This window comes from Protomyctophum parallelum (assembly GCF_964188405.1).
Source record: "Protomyctophum parallelum genome assembly, chromosome: 20".
Classification (NCBI taxonomy): Eukaryota; Metazoa; Chordata; class Actinopteri; order Myctophiformes; family Myctophidae; genus Protomyctophum; species Protomyctophum parallelum.
In genome coordinates, this window is record NC_139718.1 from 12,496,972 (window position 1) to 12,516,651 (window position 19,680).

At 44.0% G+C, this 19,680-nt stretch overlaps 1 protein-coding gene across 1 annotated transcript; it reads left to right on the forward strand.

Moving 5' to 3' along the window:
- Positions 1-3,212: 3,212 nt before the first annotated feature.
- Positions 3,213-15,790, forward strand: slc35f4 (solute carrier family 35 member F4). The gene is made up of 7 exons (XM_083791209.1): positions 3,213-3,533; positions 8,468-8,768; positions 11,331-11,550; positions 12,038-12,163; positions 12,696-12,888; positions 13,026-13,115; positions 14,933-15,790. Exons 1-7 carry the CDS (start codon positions 3,458-3,460, stop codon positions 15,172-15,174), a joined length of 1,248 nt encoding a protein of 415 aa, XP_083647335.1. The 5' UTR covers positions 3,213-3,457; the 3' UTR covers positions 15,175-15,790.
- Positions 15,791-19,680: the final 3,890 nt, after the last annotated feature.

Consider the following 19,680-nt stretch of genomic DNA (forward strand, 5'->3'; position numbering starts at 1 on the left):
GACCTGTTCTGACATGATACCTGTCCATTCAAACTCTAGACAGGCCCGCCCCAAAGTTATTAGTGCAGCCGTGCCCGGCAGCCGGCGAAAACTATAGGTCTTACTCAGACAGGGGTCATAGGTCCTACTCAGACATGGGTCATAGGTCTTACTCAGACAGGGGTCATAGATCCTACTCAGACAGGGGTCATAGGTCTTACTCAGACAGGGGTCATAGGTCCTACTTAGACAGGGGTCATAGGTCCTACTCAGACAGGGGTCATAGGTCCTACTCAGACAGGGGTCATAGGTCCTACTCAGACAGGGGTCATGGGTCCTACTCAGACAGGGGTCATACAAGGACTGTATAAAGAGGACAGGAAGCGAAGACCGTACGTGCGCCGCCATGTTGCTCACATGGTGCTCCATGGAAGGAAAGAAACATGCGCAATGGGCTTTATGCAGCCAACACTTCCGCGTTCAGCTTCCTTGGTCTGCAACTGCGCATGTTTCTTTCCTTCCATGGAGCAACATGTGAGCAACATGGCGTCGCCCGTACGGTCTTCGCTTCTTGTCCTCTTTAGACAGTCCTTGGGGTCATAGGTCCTACTCAGACAGTGGTCATAGGTCCTACTCAGACAGGGGTCATAGGTCTTACTCAGACAGGGGTCATAGGTCCTACTCAGACAGGGGTCATAGGTCCTACTCAGACAGGGGTCATAGGTCCTACTCAGACAGGGGTCATAGGTCCTACTCAGACAGGGGTCATAGGTCCTACTCAGACAGGGGTCATAGGTCCTACTCAGACAGGGGTCAATACAGTAGGTCATAGTACTCAGAGTCAGACAGACAGAGAGACAGACAATTTGAACAATTATTGATTTCAGTGGTGAGAGGGTTAGCATTAAGATGATATTACAGCGTGCAAAGACTCTTATGTGTCTGACCACATACATAATGTATAGGCCCCAGTGACAGTGAAGCCCGTAAAATCTTTAAGTGCAAAAACCACAGACAGATGAGTCCTTTGGCTTACAATGCCCCTGAGGGTGATGATGGGCATGCTTGTCTGTCTGTCCAGGACAGAACACTTGACCGATCAACGCAAAGATTCTTGTGCACACTGCAGGTAGGCCAAGGAAGTAACATGCAGTTTTTTCAAGCAGTTATTATTTAACTTTATAGACGAATCCGCAGAGCCGTGCCCTGTAGGCAATCATAGCTGCGGTGTGAAATGAAACGGTTTGGCAGCCAGGATTAATTCATTAATTCAACATGTACTGCCAGGATTTCCCCCGTTCAACCATTATTATTTTGAAGAACCAAAACCCGCAACTGGATGTTACAAATGTTACTACTACTGTGTGTGTTGTGTCGCATCTACTTCCGGTCTCGCGATCGGCGATGAGAAAGGCTGATCGGTTTAGAGCGTCCGGTATGGGCCATGGAATAAACCTTATTTTGACCAGAAATGCCATCTGGGACAAGGAATTGGAGATAAAGGCGATCGAAAGAAACGGAGTGTGCACAGGCCGCGGATGCGTGCGCAGTTCAAGATTGGGCGTGCCATTGCTGTTGACATCACCTAGCAACCCTATGCTAATATAGCATCACGGCTCGTTAGATCATAAGCACTATAAAAGACCAATTGGCATAGATCTATGCTATTGGCGCTGGGTCAGATTTATTCAAATAACTACGCCTTTGGCGTAGATCTGTGTCAAGCTTGACACTGCAGCCATGATTGCCTGGCCTACACAGGGCAGCGCTCCGGATTTGTCTAGGGTAAAATTAATATTCAAAGTCATCATACTGACGTGTGAGTGTAGAGGACATCATAGACTGGCCACATTTAGAACTACAGTTAAGTATCATAGTGCAGACACCTGCAACATAAATGAAGACAGGATGTCTGAATATTGTTTTATCAAGCTCCTTAGCCACAAATATCTTGAAGAAGTACCTTTGTTTGTACTTGTGATGTTGATTCCCTTCCCCAATTGGCACATCACTGGGGCTAAAAGTATAGGCATGCAAATATGCAGGAGTGAAGGGCTCGGCTGCACGATTAGGTTCTTGCTCAAGAGGTGAACTGCCACCATGCAGTTGCAGTTTGTTTGTGTTGTCTTTCATGTGTGGCAGATGGCAGGTTGTTCTTTGTGTAGGGACTAGGGAAGCTGACTGTTGACTGAGAGGTTGCTGGTTCACTGCACTGATGTATTGCAACTTCAAACTGGTGAGTGAGAGTATGTTGGCTGGAACATATAATGGTCCCTAGACTGCCTACCAACTCCAGCCAAAGTGCCCTTGGCTTGTGCCCAGTGGCTGACCTTTAGCTCTGACGTCTCTGGTGGATTGCATAGGTGAAGGGAACTGCATGTAGCGAACATAAATTTCAATTATCATAATAGACTATCTTGTATAATTATAAGGAGTCTGTGCCAATAACTGGCAAATAGGGGTGAGGTCAACATTTTTGAAAATACAGATATCAGGTTGAAAGTGGTTCAATTGATGACCACGTTTACATGTGTCCATGTTGTCCGATGTGTGACCATCTCACTGGTCAATTCATTAACGGCTGCAATGGCACAAATTGCAGGAACTGAGACGCCTGTACACACAAAATAAATCCTCATTGTTGGGTGTAAAAAAAGGACCTCAAGGAGTAGCTATTGTGGGAGATGTGTACAGTATAAGAGAGAACAAGTGAGTGATTGGAAGAGAGAGGATGAGAACGAGAGAGGGAAGGGGTAGCCAGGTACAGTAGGGGCGGGTGTGTGTGTAGAGGGTATGTAGAGGAAGGAGGAAAAGAAGGGGGCAGCTGCTAAAGTAACATAATTAGCCAGGGTACTGCTGGGTTACCTTCCAAACAAAGCTGCTGATTTGTGGAGCAAAGGAAGGGGAGGGGACAACGGAGAGAGAGAGAGAGAGATGGACAGAAAGAGATGAGGGTAGTGATTGCGCCGTGCCACACACACTTGAAGCTCAGTCTCCCTTGGAGACGGTGGCAGGCGCTGGATCACTGCATGACAGTGCAACACTGAAAGAGTCTCCACTCCATCGCACTTCCACCGAGCCGCAGCTCCACCGAGCCGTGTCACGGCTGTCCAGAGAGACAGCGAGGAGGAGGAGGAGGAGGTGGGGAGGCAGAGTGAGAGAGAGATAGAGAGACAGTGAGAGAGACTGAAAGAGAGTGAAAGTGAGGATCGCAACACTGGGAAGAAGGCAGAGGAAGTTGACAGAGATCTGGGAGGAAGGTGGATAATCAAGCAAAAGTGACAGACAAACAAACAAACAAAATCAGCGGAGGAGTCAGGACGCTGAGGATGCTCAAAGCCAACAGGAAGAGCTGAACTGAGCCTGCGGGGGTCCGGGCAAACCAGTGGCACACACACACACACACACACACACACACACACACACACACAAACACACACCCCAGGGAGGGACTGTGGCTTGAGTCCCCTACCGGAGGATGAAGAAACACTCTGCCCGAGTGGCTCCTCTCAGCTCCTACAGCACCCAGGTCCTCACCTGCCCCATCTCTGAAGGTAAACTGGGCCTGAGGCTGAGACACACCGTGCGTCTGTGTGTCCGTAGATATGTATGTCTCTGGAGTCTGGTTGGAGGTTGGCGGTTGGCACGTTGGGTAGCATCAAATGAATGAATCCCTATTATTTCAGGTAACTCAGGGTGCAGTAACATTTGAAAAGCACCGGAAGAATGTCCTTTGTGTGAACTGCAGCATGCGACACATTGTGAGCTTGTAGATCAGCTTTTATTGACACAACACTGCTGTGTGATGAAGTATAAATCAGGCTGTAGTTCTCTCACTAACTGTATGCTTCTACATACACTGTAGAACCTTACATACCCTGCAGAATGTATCGAAGACCTGGGATTGGAAAACAAACACTCCCATGTCATTACAGTGATCAGTAATCAGAATGTAGTGTGAGAGCTCTGTTAATACTTGGCAATGTATCACTGCAGTGTTTCTTAAAATGATCGTTCTTGAAACATTACGCCGCCATATAAAGAGTAGCCTAATATTTATTGTGTTCCCTTGTTAACGGATGTTAAGATATTGAATAGGACCTGCAGTAACACAAGCTTGGTCGTTATTAGTTGCCCCTTTGCGGTACACCATTCATTTCAACATAACAAACGAAATAGGCCCCTGTCAGCTGCTTTCACATCGGTTCATTTCTGCCGTCCTCTTTTATGTGATTCATTTTGGCAGGAGTTCTTGATTTCAGCAAGGCAATTCAAAGTGCTTTACACAATTATCAAAAGTGTAAAGGAAATGCATCATACAATGACATTTAAATATAATTAAAAATAGTTCCAGACTTTTTTGAAGTTTGTTCCAGATATACAAAAACTGAACGCTGCTTCTCAACATTTTTGCTTTGACTCTCAGAATGCAGACCTGTCCCAGATGACCTTAGAGGAATTACGAACATTTGTACTTCTAGCTGCCCTAGACTTGAAATTCATAGCTTCCGTTAACCTACAGTTGATGATGTACCTGGGATTAGAGAAAGATTCCACTAATCTTCCTTTTATCATTAAGCTACCGAGCTGTACCACCTCCACTCACCTAATTTGGGTAAGGAGATGATGCAGTTTCTGGCATGTAGTACATGCAGGCTCAATGTGCCGTCCAGGTTGGATGCAGCACAGATCTATCCATCAATGTCACCAGGGGGCTGCCTCTGTGGTACGTATAAAACACTGAATGGATTGAAATATGAGGTTCCAGCAGAGTACTGCGTCATGCTGGCAGGGGGATTATGCTCTCTTAATGAGAGTGTGCCAATAGTATGGCATATACTACAGTATTTATTGAAGAAACACCTGCATAGAATCTGCAGTAATTTCATTAACTTAATGCATTATTGTCATGCATGTTATGACTGTATAGTTTACAGATAATGTCAATGTTTTAAAGGATAATGTGTTAATCCCTGCCTGCTCATCTTTGAAGGGACTATCACGGTCAGCCCCTATTACACACACAAATGGTTGTGTGGAGGGGTCCAAATGGATGGGTCCATTTGGTTCCATTTGTACACTCTCAGAGTTAAATAAACACTCAGTGTACTATAAGAAACCATTGATTTTCTATGTAACTAACTAGAAAAACAACTTTACTCACTGGCACTTGCCCAGTAGCTTACTTACTTTTTGAGTATGTGAGAACTATTTGTTGGACTTTACCTCATAATAGTTGTACTATAGATTTGTTGATGATATGAGCCAACAAATTATGGACGACTGATTGAATTTGGAGCACATAAAAATGTGAGCGTTCACAAATTCCCAATGATCTTCACGATCACATTTAAGTAATTACAATTTAATTGTAATTTAATTTAAAGTGACTTCCTCTGCAGCACCAGACTGCCAGACACCTTTTTCTTAGCAGCACTATTAGTCAGCATCTCTGCAATAATGTTGGCTGTTATGAGTAACATATTTGTTCATGTTGGTGTTTTCATTTCAAGTAAGAAGCCACTGGGCTCATAAGCTTGATTAGGAATCCTTTCTAAGACACAATCTGATTAAACCAAATCCCTAGATGAGTCTTGGTTGAGTCTAGATTAGTCTTCAGTGTTTTGCTTCCACCTCTTATTGAGAACCTGCTCCCAAATGAGATGCTGTAAAATTTAAACTTGTATAACTGAGTAAATACAGCAAGCACTACAGCACAGTGCACACCTTTTGATGTATCAATTCAATTCTCATCATTCTCTCTAATGCATTGAACTATACAGAATGTGAGATGCAATTAGTGTTATATACATTACATATCCTGGTCAAGGTAGGACATGTATACAGTTTCTGACCTATCTCTAGCTGTTAATAACACAAATCTGTCAATCTTTTCTGAATCTTGGACTCAATTGACCTCTAATTTGCAACAGATTCATAAAACGATTTGCCCTGTTGGTGTGTATAACGCCACACCTAGAATGCACAGTAAAATCTGGAGTGTAAATTTAACCAAGTCAATTGAAACCTTTATAGCAATGCAAGCAGGACTGCACACATTTAATATTGCAAGACTCTAATGCATTTCGTTTAGTTTAGTTTAGTTTATTAGTTTTTTTCCCCATCAAAACATTCTTAGTTCATCACATTTCATATTATGGAGGGAAAAAAGTATAGACTGAAGCAGCCTAGCTTATTACATCTACACCTTTGTTATTTAACTTTAAAAATAAACAAAAATCTTTATACACCTTTTACAAGTATTCAAACACATCAATTCATGCATAAAAAGCAACTTTTCATAGTTAGTTAAACAATTGAACCAAAAACTAAAACTTGATCGTCCTTTTTACTCTGTATAGTTTTTGAAAACTTTCTTAAGTTTACCCATATATAATTCATTACCACATTTAACTATACAGAAGTTAAATTATCACCAGTCTTTACTCTGGGGTCTGGACATTCATCATTGTAGTGTGGGCATATTCAAGGCCTATTCCCTTTTCTATTAAATTCACCACTATTAATCCAATAGTAACATTAAAGGTTACATCCATCACCTTTAGTGCTTTAGAATGACAGAAATGAGCTCATGCTTTCCTATATTGCTCAGTTTTGCATGGATCTCACTTAACGGAGCACGACAGCCTCCATATCTCTTTTCAAAGTTCATGGTGCAATATAAATGTGGTTGGCACCACACACCACACCATTAAAACCTCTACAAGTCTGCTTGACTCTGCTGAAGACATCATGCTAAAACGTTCGTACTTCATTTGATGTATGACTTTAATAGTGTGAAATGTATTGGATTTTGGCTGGTTGTTTTGCCTCTGACGGAAGACTTAATACACAGAAGAGCAATCAATCAATTATTACTCGACATGTTACAAGTACCCTGCTGCTCCCATTTGAACCCCTGCTAATGTCCGTTTGCAGTGAACAAAAGGATAATAATGAGCACCCATGAGAGGCCCTGCAGTAGAGACATTTCTGCACTGTCTGTAGTGGAAATGGCAGAGCTTCTTGTGCTGAGCCAGCAAAGAGGGCGCGAGCAGCAAACACTGAGCACATGTCATCTTTTATTCCTGTCCTAGTGTAAATTGATCGGACTGTTGAGAGCTAGAGTGTACAACGGATCTGGGCTCTCTCTCCCTGTCCGGAAACAGCCTCGCATCAACCAAGAAACACGCTCATACTGTTGCACGACACGTGCAAGTGAGTGAGTGAGTGTGTGATGCATGCGTGTGTGTACGTGTGTGTGTGTAAGAGAGAATGTGTGTGTGTGTATGCATGTATGTGTGCCTATGTGTGAGTATGGAGTATGTACACCCCCCCCCCCCCCCCAGCGGAGTTATTAAGAATATAAAAGTAATTCAGTTCCACAATCAATTAAGGCTATGCACCATTTGCAATTCTGCATTGATGGCATAGGGAGGGACAGATGCAGAGAAATGTGTTTGAAATAAATCCTTAGCAGCTTTTCTTTTGTGTCAGTCGGATGTACTGTATGTGGCATTGACCATGCTCTCAATAGTGTGCAAAAGAGTGTGTGCACATTCACAACTGGAGCCAGCACTATACAGTAGACAGTATATTCTATAATCATTGTAGTTTCTAGCCACCTATCTTTCTACCTGTCTAAATATATGGTCTATTTATTCTGTCTGACTGACTGACATGCTATCTGTCTATCTTTCTAAAAATAATGTTGGCCTAGTTTGTTTAAGCGTATAAACCTTGATTTATTTATAGCAAATGTCCCCCAAGTTACTGCAGCACGGTGATAATGGTCCAAATACAGGCTTCCACAAGCGACAAGGTTGTTGCGTCTTTCTTGTGGAGTGTCATGTGGTCAGGCTGACTCCTGCTTTCAGAGTCTCAGGTTTCTGGGCACATCTGAACGTAATGGGTGTTCAAACTGTTCATGCTACGCTGTATTATGATGCTATTTACAGGCATCCACCATGCTAAGCCAATGCATTTTAGCAAAGTCTTGCCTTTTGTGTTAGTGCCTTTACAGCAGGTAATGCAAACTGCGCTGCAGGAGTGCTCACTAAGGACAGTGGATCAATACATGCTTACCTACTGCACCTGAGGAAGGGATCACACAATATGTTACATCCTACAACATCTAGCCTCGAGTACACTGACTAGTACTACTATTCATAAAATGTGGGGTGATACAACCCACTTGAATAATGTTATCACTTCCGAAGTGACATAAAAGAAAATCTGCTGAACCGTGGTAAGTAAAAATTGACTTTGTTCTCTCGTCATGGCTGCCCGTAACCATTGCCAATACCATTGGTAACCACTTTCAAAAGAAAATGCCAAATGTCTGTGAAGAAGTTAAAACATGGAAAAGCAAGAAAGTCGAGAACCAGAAATCAGACACCAAGTTATAACATTTATGTTGATATATCAATACAGAAGCCTGCAAGTGGGAATATTACATTTTTATTTAATGTTCTTATTACTCAACCAGGAGAAGAGGGGTCTGAGTCCAATGCAGAGACTCCGGGCAGTGAGGCCAGCGGAGAGAGTTCGTCCTACCAGACATGCGCCCACACGGTCCTGAAGGTACTGGGGGGGCTCCTGTTGGTGCTGTGTGTCAGCTCGTCCTGGGTGGGCACCACTCAGGTGGTAAAGCTGACCTTCCAGTCCTTCTCCTGTCCCTTCTTCATATCCTGGTTCAGCAGCAACTGGAATATCCTCTTCTTTCCCATCTACTACTCTGGACACGTGGCCACCACAGGGGACAAGCAGACCCCCATCCAAAAGTTTAGGTGAGTAACATAACGTTGCTGTTGGGCAGAAACCTATTATCTACCTATTTTATTTATTTATTTGTAATTTAATGCCCTACTACGTTACAAAAATATAGCTGATCTACAAGCTCTACAGAACTTTTTCCCCCTATTTTTTAAATGTTTTTTTTTGTGGCTTTCGCCTTTATTTAATATTTTCTATGGAGGGACAGGCAGTAGGCTGACAGGAAATGGGGAGAGAGATGGGGGGTGACATGCATCCGTCGGGATCGGGAGTCGAACCCGCGGCACACTGCCAGACTGGATTACCAGCCATGGTGCCTGGACCGCTGAGCTATGGCCCAGGCCAGCTCAAAGCTTTTTTGACATTTGTTTTTAAGAGAAAGTAAAAGTGGTTAAGTCTGGGTTTTATAAATATTTAACATATGATAATTATAGAGACTAAATAATAAATAGACTGGCTCCATTGGAACACATTTTGCATCACCTTGGCTTTAGGCTGCTTTATTAAAATACATTATACAATATGGATACCTTTTTTCGAGATGAACACAATATAATCGATTAATATAACGTACAGACTTTAGAGAACATGAGAGGACATTACTAGATGTTAGAGGACATCAGAGGATATTAGAAGTAGGATAGAAGAATATGTTAGACTAGAGTGCATGAGATATATTAGACGCCATGAGAGGATATCAAAGGACATGAACGATATTACAATACATTAGAGGACATGAGAGATATTAGACGCCATGAGAGGATGTATATTAGAGGACATTATAGGACATGAGAGGATGAGCAAGGACATGGAAGCAGTGGTTCTCAGGGGCACGGTGGCAGCAGTCGGAAGAGCTGTCGCCTCACAGCTAAAAGGTCCTGGGTTCGATTCCCACTGCGACACTGTGGGCGATGGGGGCGTGTTCTCTCCTCTGCATCATCAGTGGGAGGAGAGAACACTAGGTGGAGTTTGCATCTTCTCCCCTATAGGGTAGGTAGGTACCCTCACAAAAAAACATGCAGTAATCCTGGTCTCTAAACTGCCTCCCCCTGGCCAACATGAGGTCAGTCCGTTGCTCTCCCCAGGTTGGCAGAGGGAGTGTAGTGCCCAGGATTACACTAGACAATTAATTGACACTGGGTTAAACAATAAATGAATCAAGTCATTATATATCAGCTTGCATTCCATTCTCTTGCATATTGTACCTTAGTGTCGCGTTTGCAGTCTCTAGTCATGGTGTGGTGGGGGAGACGAGAGCGGGCTTAGTGTCCCATTGGCCGTATAGGGCTTGGCTATGGATTGGCTTATCAATCGATTCACAGCTGTCACTCAATCCTGTAGGTTCACACTCTATAACATACGACGAATTAGACCGTTCCTCACCCGGGAATCAGCCCAGCTCCTAATCCAGACAACAGTCTTGTCAAAACTCGACTATTGTAACTCCCTCCTTACTGGCCTACCAGCATGTGCACTTAAGCCTCTCCAGCTGATCCAAAATGCCGCAGCTCGCTTGGTCTTCAACCAGCCAAAATTCTCACATGTCTCCCCCCTGCTCCGCTCCCTCCACTGGCTCCCGGTCGCTGCCCGCACAGAATACAAAACTCTGATGCTGGCATTCAAAGCAACCAAAGGTATGGCTCCCCCATATCTTGCAAGTATGATCGAACCCTACAAACCCTCCCGCGCACTCAGATCAGCGAACGCAGGGAAGCTGGAAATACCCTCACTAAAAACGCCAGGACAACGCTCCACACATCCCAAACTCTTCTCCCTTCTGGCTCCAATCAGAAATTAGTCACACAGTATAGTTTGTTATATGCCAGTTTCCCGTTTATGTACAGATGCCTTTGCATCATTATAGAACTCTGCAAGGTTGTTTAAGCTGCACAGGGGCAGAAGGCAGTTCTGCATGGTATGGTTGGGCTAAATTTGTACACCATCTGACCAAAGCAGCTTCTGGTCGCCCCATTCATGTTCTCAGGCAGTTGAGTGTTTTCCACAGACATACTGTACATTATGATGCTTCTGAGCCAGGAGGGAGATCATCAGAAGATGCTATTCCCATGTCAATAGGAGGGAGGTCATTATCAAGCTTGTTTGCCCATAGTTGGGGTCTGGTATCTTCCTGAGATGTTGTCAGGGGTTTAACAGGGCTTTCATCTCCATGGTGGAGATGCCGTTCATATATCATCACTGACAGGCAACTCTAATCAGCTGGCAACGTACCGTCTCTAACATCAGCATGCAGAGGCAATGTCAGTGAGGAGGTGGAAGGTTGTTTATGACTCGATGGCTGAATATCTGCCTTCTTAGACCTGGCTAATCCTTTGGAGTTTTAGGGGATTAATAAACCTCTGTGGGCAAGCAGACTGATCATAAACAGAGTTTACAGCATTAGTGACACACAATTGGAATGACATATCTCTCCTTTAATTGACATTTACAGTTAGGCCTGTAAGTGGAGATATTGACTGCAATGAGGGGAAACAGTGGCTTATGTTCAGCACTTTCTCTGAAGTACTCTCACTAAGTAACAGAACTTGTTGCATACTTCCTTGTCCCTTCTCTAACAGGGAGTGTAGCAAACTCTTTGGGGAGGATGGGATGACATTGAAGCTTTTCCTGAAGAGGACAGCACCTTTCTCCATCCTGTGGACCCTGACTAACTACCTGTATCTGCTGGCCCTGAGGAAGCTGACCGCCACTGACGTCTCAGCCCTCTACTGCTGCCACAAGGCCTTCGTCTTTCTCCTGTCTTGGATCGTCCTCAAGGACCGCTTCATGGGTGTTCGGGTCAGTAGACTCAGTATACTAACAAAGCCACCACCAATGCAAACTTTATCCATTCTCTACTGAGACATACCGGTAGTTTGGAGTCATCATGGGCTGTATTTTGCGTGTCTTAAGTACCAGGTCTTATTACTTAACTTGAGACCTGTAGGCGTGGTCAATGCTCTTTGGCCACTCAGAATAGCCAAATGGCATTGATCACGCCTCCAGGTCTTAAGTTAAGTAATAAGACCTGGTACTTAAGACACGCAAAATACAGCCCCATATGGAGTGTAACTTGTAATAGATAGTAGTGGTGGGGCCTTATGGATAGAAATGTCTGTCGGTCGGTCCATCCAACACAGATCATTATCATATGAAATCTAAAGGGTGGGTTGCCATGAAACTTGGAGCAGCACGACCTCTATATAGTGGGGCTTTTGGACGTACTCATCATATTAGCTTAGTCTTTTTCATATTGTGCTGATATTTGTTCATTATTTGCCTTCAGATTGTAGCTGCCATAATGGCCATCACAGGTATTGTCATGATGGCTTATGCCGATGGATTCCATGGGGATTCGTTTGTTGGTGTGGCCTTGGCTGTCGGCTCTGCATCCACGTCAGCTCTCTACAAGGTTAGCTTGGATTTTATTTCAAGGACCCCTAATTTGATATGCACTTGACTATGCTATGGACTCTGGGATCCCAATCTGATATGTGATAGATGTGATAGATGATTTTGTCTAATATGGTCTGTCATATGTTCAATACTTTTATTTTCTGTCTATATACTGTACGTATAGAGATAACAGTGAAACCCTGATCAAAATAGATGTTCTTGTACATCATAGTTGTATTTACTTACATACATGTAGGTGAAGATTAGCTATCATTCATTTGGCTGGAAACCCCTCAAGGACCCCAGGTGGCCCCCAGACCCCATTTTGAGAACCTCTTGAGTATAGTATCAGGCTTTATCCAAACTGCATCCTCACTACAGCAGCACTACTGAGTCTGTAGTGCCGCAGTTTTATTAATACTGGATTAGGTTACTCAGAAAAGACACCAGATTGACATCCGGCCAAACACTGCAGCACAATAACCCAAAAATGCCTGCATGAGAACGATCAGCAGGAATTTAATATCGTTTCCTTCACTGTGCCACAGGTGCTGTTTAAGATGTTCCTGGGCAGTGCCAACTTGGGAGAGGTGGCTCACTTCCTTTCCACAATGGGCTTCTTCAATCTTATTTTCATCTCCTGTGTGCCTCTCGTCCTCTACTTTACCAAGGTAGAGCACTGGGGTTCACTTTCCTCACTGCCCTGGGGGTATCTTTGTGGACTGGCTGGATTATGGCTGGGTGAGTGCACGCACGCACGCACGCACCAATAAGATGATTGTGCATGCCTATATCACCTATATACTTTCAGAAGCAGTTATAAAATTGATTCCCTTGAATACATTACTAATTTGAACCCTTTTCCATGTGGTTTCCAGTGTTCAACGTCCTGGTGAATGTTGGTGTTGTGCTGACATACCCCATCCTCATCTCCATAGGAACACTGCTCAGTGTGCCAGGCAATGCAGGTACTTTCACTTTATTATGTAAGGAAATGAAAGGAATTATTTGCTGATCACCAGGGGAGGGGAAATTACTTCACTTTTACTGCTCTCACCCGGCAGATGCCTGCTCAGATGAGCCACAGGGGGAGCTGTTAGTGACAAAATGTCTTGCTCATGGACACAGACTGGGTGAGTTGAAGGTCGAACCGAACCGGTGACCTTCCAATTCACAGACAGCCTCTACTACCCATTCATCTATGGCCACAGGACTGGCACACTTAACTCACGAGACTTGGATTAATGAGAGGAGCAGATTCTTAAAGATAAATAAGCAATAAATGGAACATCCGTACTCACAAAATAAGTTCCTTTTGTGAGCGTTTGTTTTACTGCTGCTAAAGAAAACTTTATCGCATTCCCGCTATTGCCTTCTTCCCATTTGCGACGTGTGGCGCTAGGAAGAATTCTATTCTTAAATAGTTACATTTTGCAGATGGAAATTACGGTATTGGGAACTTTTTAACCCCATCATATATGGAAATATAGGTATGTTTTACTCCAATGTTTACAATAATGACCAACGTAAACAAATCATGTAATTGTTCTGTTAGTCCTTGTACACCCGTTTCAACTGTTATCAATAGACAAGACTGCAGTGATCACTTAGGATCAGTACGATTTTCTTTTTTAATAGTTTTTATTAGGCATTTTTGTATGACAACATCAGAATATTATCGACAATGATAATGAGTAGTTTTGTTAAATAAAATGAAAGAAATAACAGGCAATGTAAATGTTCAGGATCAGTACGATTGTTTTCGACGAGTATGGGCATGCTCTGCCGACTGATAAAAAAGAACGACAGGATTAAGGTTGGCGTACATTAGGACCGCACTGCGACGTGCTTGCGGTTAAGTTTAGGGGAGGGTATGAGGAGGCTTGTCATTTTCAGTAGGCTCCCAGCATGTCCAGTATACCCGAGTAGACCGATAAGATCGGTTAACGTGTCATCAACACCAATCGCAGCCAGTAGGCTCCAGACTACATGCAGTAGGTCCGATCGGCTAGATAAGATCGGCGTAATAAGTATAACCTACTGGGAATTATTGGTTGATTTTCGGTCGAAACGGCTCCCTTGTATGAAGAGCTGAGTCAATCACCTAGAGACAATAAAACATACATTTTGGTGGTGGAGCTAGTAGCTACCTACAGTATCTGTTTATGTTTGTAAGATTGTTTAGGTCTCTCAGTGTTAAAGTAACACCATAACACAAGATTTTACAGTATGGGAGTAAAACAGCCACTTTGAACAGAGCGTGCCTGCAATGGCATTGTATTTAGTAACGGTCAGCATTTCTGGCCACTGTAGCAAAATGATTACACAGCAAGTCTGGCTCTCACGCCCCGGAAACCCAATCATCGATGTGCCTCCACCGACGCTGCAACTATCCCCTCACCAAGGGAGGATCGGGTTGCTAAGGCGACTCTAAATGCCTACAGATGGGTTCTTTTCCTTAACCACAATGGACTGTATGAAGGTCAGTGGGTTACGGGCTTTTCTAACCACAGAGACACAAAGGACAGAGTCGTCCATTTGTGCTGATTGTAAGCTGCACCGCTAAGCTATGTTCATCCTCCTACAGCCCCAGTATCCTGTGGTTTGGCTTACTTTATGTAATTAATCTCAATTTGTTTTTGTTTCTATCCCACCAACCTTCCCCTAACTCTCCCTCTTCCTGTCGTGGTTTTCTACTCCATCTTTGTCATCTTCTTCCCTTCCTTTGCGCCCTCTCTCGTCCTCTCCTCCCATCCCCTCACCCACCCCGTCCCCACCACCGCAGCTGTAGACGTGTTGAAACATGAGGTGATCTTCAGCATGGTGCGTCTCACAGCCACTTGCATCATCTGCCTGGGCTTCCTGCTGCTCCTGCTGCCGGAGGAGTGGGACACGGTCACACTGCGTTTCCTGGCCACCATCGCCGACAAGAAGTCTGAGGAGCACGGTGACGAGCTGACGGAGTCCAGCGTCCATACCCGCAGCCGCAGCCGAGCCAACGGCGCAGTCTCCATACCACTGGCATGAAGCTCTCGCCCGGGTCGGCCACCAAGCCTGTAAACCCTGTTCGATGTTAAAGTCCCTTCCTCGCACGTTTGTCCAGCATCCATCGGGGAAGTGCAGATGGGTGCCTAGTGCTCGTGAACATCAAGTCCTCCGGGCCAGGAAGACAGGAATTATTATGTTGAACTGTGTGTGTGCGCAGGGAAGATGGGCGGGGGGGACTGTTCTTTTTTTGTGTTGATGCATCTCTGTCTCTCTCACTTCCCTGCAGGAGACGGAAAAACTGAGCATTTATGGATCTTGCTCAGTGAAAGGGTAGAAAGCATCCTGTACTTTCTTGAGTACCTTACCGTGCCCAGTCCTGCCCCTCGCACGCCCCCCCCCCCTCCGCCTCCCCGTCGGCCTCACAGAGCTGACTGCCCCACCCAGCCATCCCCCCTCCCCAAACTGATCAGCAGACTGTATTCTGTGAATATAAATATTGGCAGGGCCTGTTTGGCTCACTCTACTTGTATTTATTGAATTTATTTAGAGCTGTCTCAATTAGACAATATTTACATTTTATGACTTAAATAGTATACAAGAATGAAAATTATACTATGTGTAATGTACAGGCTCTTTTTCTTTTCTAATAAACAAATTAAGACCGACCCACATTTATTGCTGTGTATTACTAGACCCGCTTATGATCGGGACAAAGTCTTAAACATTAGAAAATGATTTAAAAAAAAAAAAAAAAAACGTCATTTTGATTGATTCGGTCAGTCAATTGTTCAGAGTGGAACACAGTTCAAACAACTCTGATGGCAGAGCTTCAGCTAGTCGCTTCAATACTGTATCTCTGCACAGATGAACTGCACGGGGCACATACAGTGCATGCTCAGAGAGAGGGAGAGAGAGAGAGCGAAAACCCTGTGTATCTCTGCAATCAACTGGTAAATTATTTGGCAATCTGTGAGAACAGTCAATATCACATCATCCAACCTACTGAGAATGTGCCTGCATTCTTATCCTGGCACATGAGTGTGAATGCAAAGCATCACTTGACAAGTTGCGGCATGAGCATGACAGTGCGTCATGGCGGTGCTCGCATAAGAGACGCGAGTTCTATGAACAAACTGTTGCAAATTACTTAATTAATTTATGGTGAGCATAGTGAGAATCTTAAAAACTATTAACGTCTATTTTAGTGGAACTCTTTAAACACTGTAGGGAGATACAAATCTTGAGTTCCATAGCGTTTAATGGAATTAAATGTTATTTTTTATATATATCTCCAAAAGTACAAGAGATATTTTTATAAAAGAGAGGTTACAGTATTTTTGCATGCTTGAAAAAAGGCTTCAAACGTTTTGCTTTAATGCACTACCTTTATTGTTGTGTGCAAAGTTTCTTAATCAATGTGGTGCCCTGATCTGTGCCAACATACCATTATATATTGCCTTAAAGTAAAAGTAACTTTCTTTTAAAAAGGTGTCTGTGTGAAATTTCTGGAAGAAAAACATCCTCTATGCTCTTATCACTGCAGTCATTTTAGGGTAACCAAACTGTCCTGTTAAAAACTTTTTATTATATAGTTATTTTCTTTTTGTAAGATTTATTTTGGGCTTTAATGCCTTCATTGATAGTACAGTAGTTTGACAGGAAACGGTGAGAGAGCGAAGGGGAGTGACATGCAACAAAGGTCTTCGGGATCGGGACTCAAACCTGCGATGCACTGTCAGGCTACAGTACATTGAGCCTAGATGCCCGTACCGCTATGTCAGCTGTCCGGGCCAATAGTCCTGTTCAAATAATGAGAGAATTTTGCGGTATCGTCACTCCACATAGATACATGTGGATGTGCACGCGTGTGAGCACACACACACACACACACACACACACCACACACCACACACCACACACCACACACCACACACACACACACACACACACACACACACACACACACAGTAATGAAGCATTTGCTGAGGTGACAGTTTCAACTGCACGATGGCGGCTGATATATTTAAAAGAAATTATCTAGAGGTGGCAGAGGCTCAGTTGATGTGGAAATCCTCATTACATGAGTTACTGCCACACACCACACCATTAGATGCCTTAATAAGTGACAGCTGTGCGATTATTCAACTGATATGCCAACAAAGAAAGATGTATGCTCATGTCACCCTACTGAATTTTGAATGAAATTAAACATTCAGCTATTTAGTATTTACTGAAATCCTGGAGTACCCGCCTCCGTCGTTACTCCTGTCAGGGCAAAACTCTCAGAGGGAAAGGGGAAAAAAAGTACTGAATCTTTCAAGCATTAACTTACGAGTTACAAAGTAACCTATAGGGAGAGTTACCATAGAAACGTAGCTCGTTAAAATGACAAATTCAAGTATGAAGAAGGCAGGTATTTGGAGAACACACCCACTATTTGAACTGCAACCAAAAGTGTTTACTGCATTTGTGCAGAATTTCTATTTGCCAGTTGGGCAAATCCCTGGATTTGAACTGGCACCAGTCAGGCTAAATAGACAGGGTTTTTGAGAGAGCAGAAGTAGTTATTCTGTAACTTATGATGTCCTACATAGAAGAGAAGGGACTGAACATCCATACTGATTTGCTGTCAACAAAGGTAAAACAGCCGGGAGTATACTATATAATCCAAAGGATCTGCAGTGTTGTTGATCAACATCAACGTGACAAAACAACAAAGACGCCAAACAAGGAAGGTGAGAATCTTTTGTGATCGAAAACCTAAAACATATTTCTACTGTTCCTTCTGAAGTTAAACTTAGAAAGTAGTTGAGTAGGGTGATCAAAGGACTGTTGCTTGATAATAGTCTTGCTTGACATTCAGGCATGGCATCTTGGCCTGTATAGCTACAGTACCACAGCAGTCGACAGCAATGGGCTCCACAGTGTCCAGGCCTCGGCTGAGCCAGGTGGCCCCGACTCTCATTCAAGACGAGGAGAACCAGCAGCACAGGCATCCACAACCACAATGGACCCTGCCCGCTCTGCCCCTCACACTGGGACAGAAGAAGACAGCCTTACCTCCTCTGAAATGTGCAACTACCATACCTCTCTCAGGTCAGCGACAGCTAGGCTTTTCTATCCCCATTCATGCTTTTCAATTCATTATTCAGATTTGTAGCAGCCATAGCCTGTAGTCCGTTGTAACAGTGCAGCATCCATGTTGTGTTGCAACATCACAAGCAGCTTGATGTGTGTGCATGTGTGTTGTTAAGAATCAAGCCTTGCAGGCAGCTCCTCGCCCTCAACCCTAAGCAACAATCCGAGCATCATTCATTCTCATCCGCCTAGGAGACCACAGGTTGGCCAAAGTCAGCATATAATGTACTCGTACTGTTCATTTGGGCTAATGTCTCAATAGCCTGTTGTCTGATCTGTACTGTGTCTGGAATTCTGAGTGGAAGAAAACTGTGCTGTTGTTTGCCAAAACACCTCGTATCCAGCATTATCTCTCTTCAGGCACTGCAGCTGCTCTCTGTTCAAACTGGCCACACAGTCACCGCCAATCAAATTGCCATGGTAAAATGCATGTCTCACCGCCAGTGCCTTGTTGTCACTGTGTACATGCCCACCTCTGGGTGTGCAGTGGCAGTGTGCTATGATAATGATGGATTTTATGCTTTCTTGTAGGTCAGGGAATGCAGCGATGGGGGTGTCCAGCGATTTTCTTCCAGAAGCCAAACAACAGGGCTGTCTGGCACCAACAGACTCATACAGGTACAGTGTACTGACACAATGTGGTAGAGAAGCACGTTGAATCACTCATAAATAATTCAGTTATTATTTTAAACATAAAGCGTCAGCACATAGGAATGCTTTAAACAGAGAGCTGCAGAGAGAGAGAGAGATTGAGAGAGAGACAGGTGGTGAAATGTGTGTCCTTTCCCTTCTGTCCCTGTGGGTCTGATTAAAGTGCCAGTGGAGTGGAAAGTGGGGCGGGCAGCCATGACTGGCCCTCAATGGGACCCACTTTCAGGGTACAAAGAACAGGAAGACCTCCACTATTAGTAAAACACATACCGGAATACACACACACACACACACACACACACACACACACACATACGCACGCACGCACACAGGACCACTAGGCCATCGGGCGCCCCTAAAATAATACCAATAATAAAAAGTTCCAAGTATAGGACTTAATAAACCGGTATATATTTTTCAGGAACTAACTAAATAATAACCAGTGAAACTTGAAGATGTATTCCTGTGACTGTGTGGGTTTATAGGGAGGGTTTCTGGACGCCCAGTCAGCCCTCAGTCAAAAGACATATCGACACCGGCGAGCTCATCACTGTCATGCCAGAGAGCAGAGGAGACAGAAAACCGTCTACACTGCTAATGGTAGGATAACTAGGGCCTAGGGGGTCTGGTGGTACACATTCCATCACTCTTGATTACATTCTTCTAAAATATTTTATTGTCACTAGATTTTGTCTTGTTTTCTTTCTGACTTCTGAACTTTCCACACCATTTTTTATTCACCTCTATCACCCTTTG

Bases quoted from the DNA above. Each gene is read 5' to 3' on its own strand.
- slc35f4 (XM_083791209.1), top strand. From the start codon at position 3,458: ATGAAGAAACACTCTGCCCGAGTGGCTCCTCTCAGCTCCTACAGCACC. The intron at 3,534-8,467 runs GTAAACTGGGCC...TTACTCAACCAG, and splicing joins CACCTGCCCCATCTCTGAAG to GAGAAGAGGGGTCTGAGTCC. The intron at 12,164-12,695 runs GTTAGCTTGGAT...ACTGTGCCACAG, and splicing joins CCACGTCAGCTCTCTACAAG to GTGCTGTTTAAGATGTTCCT.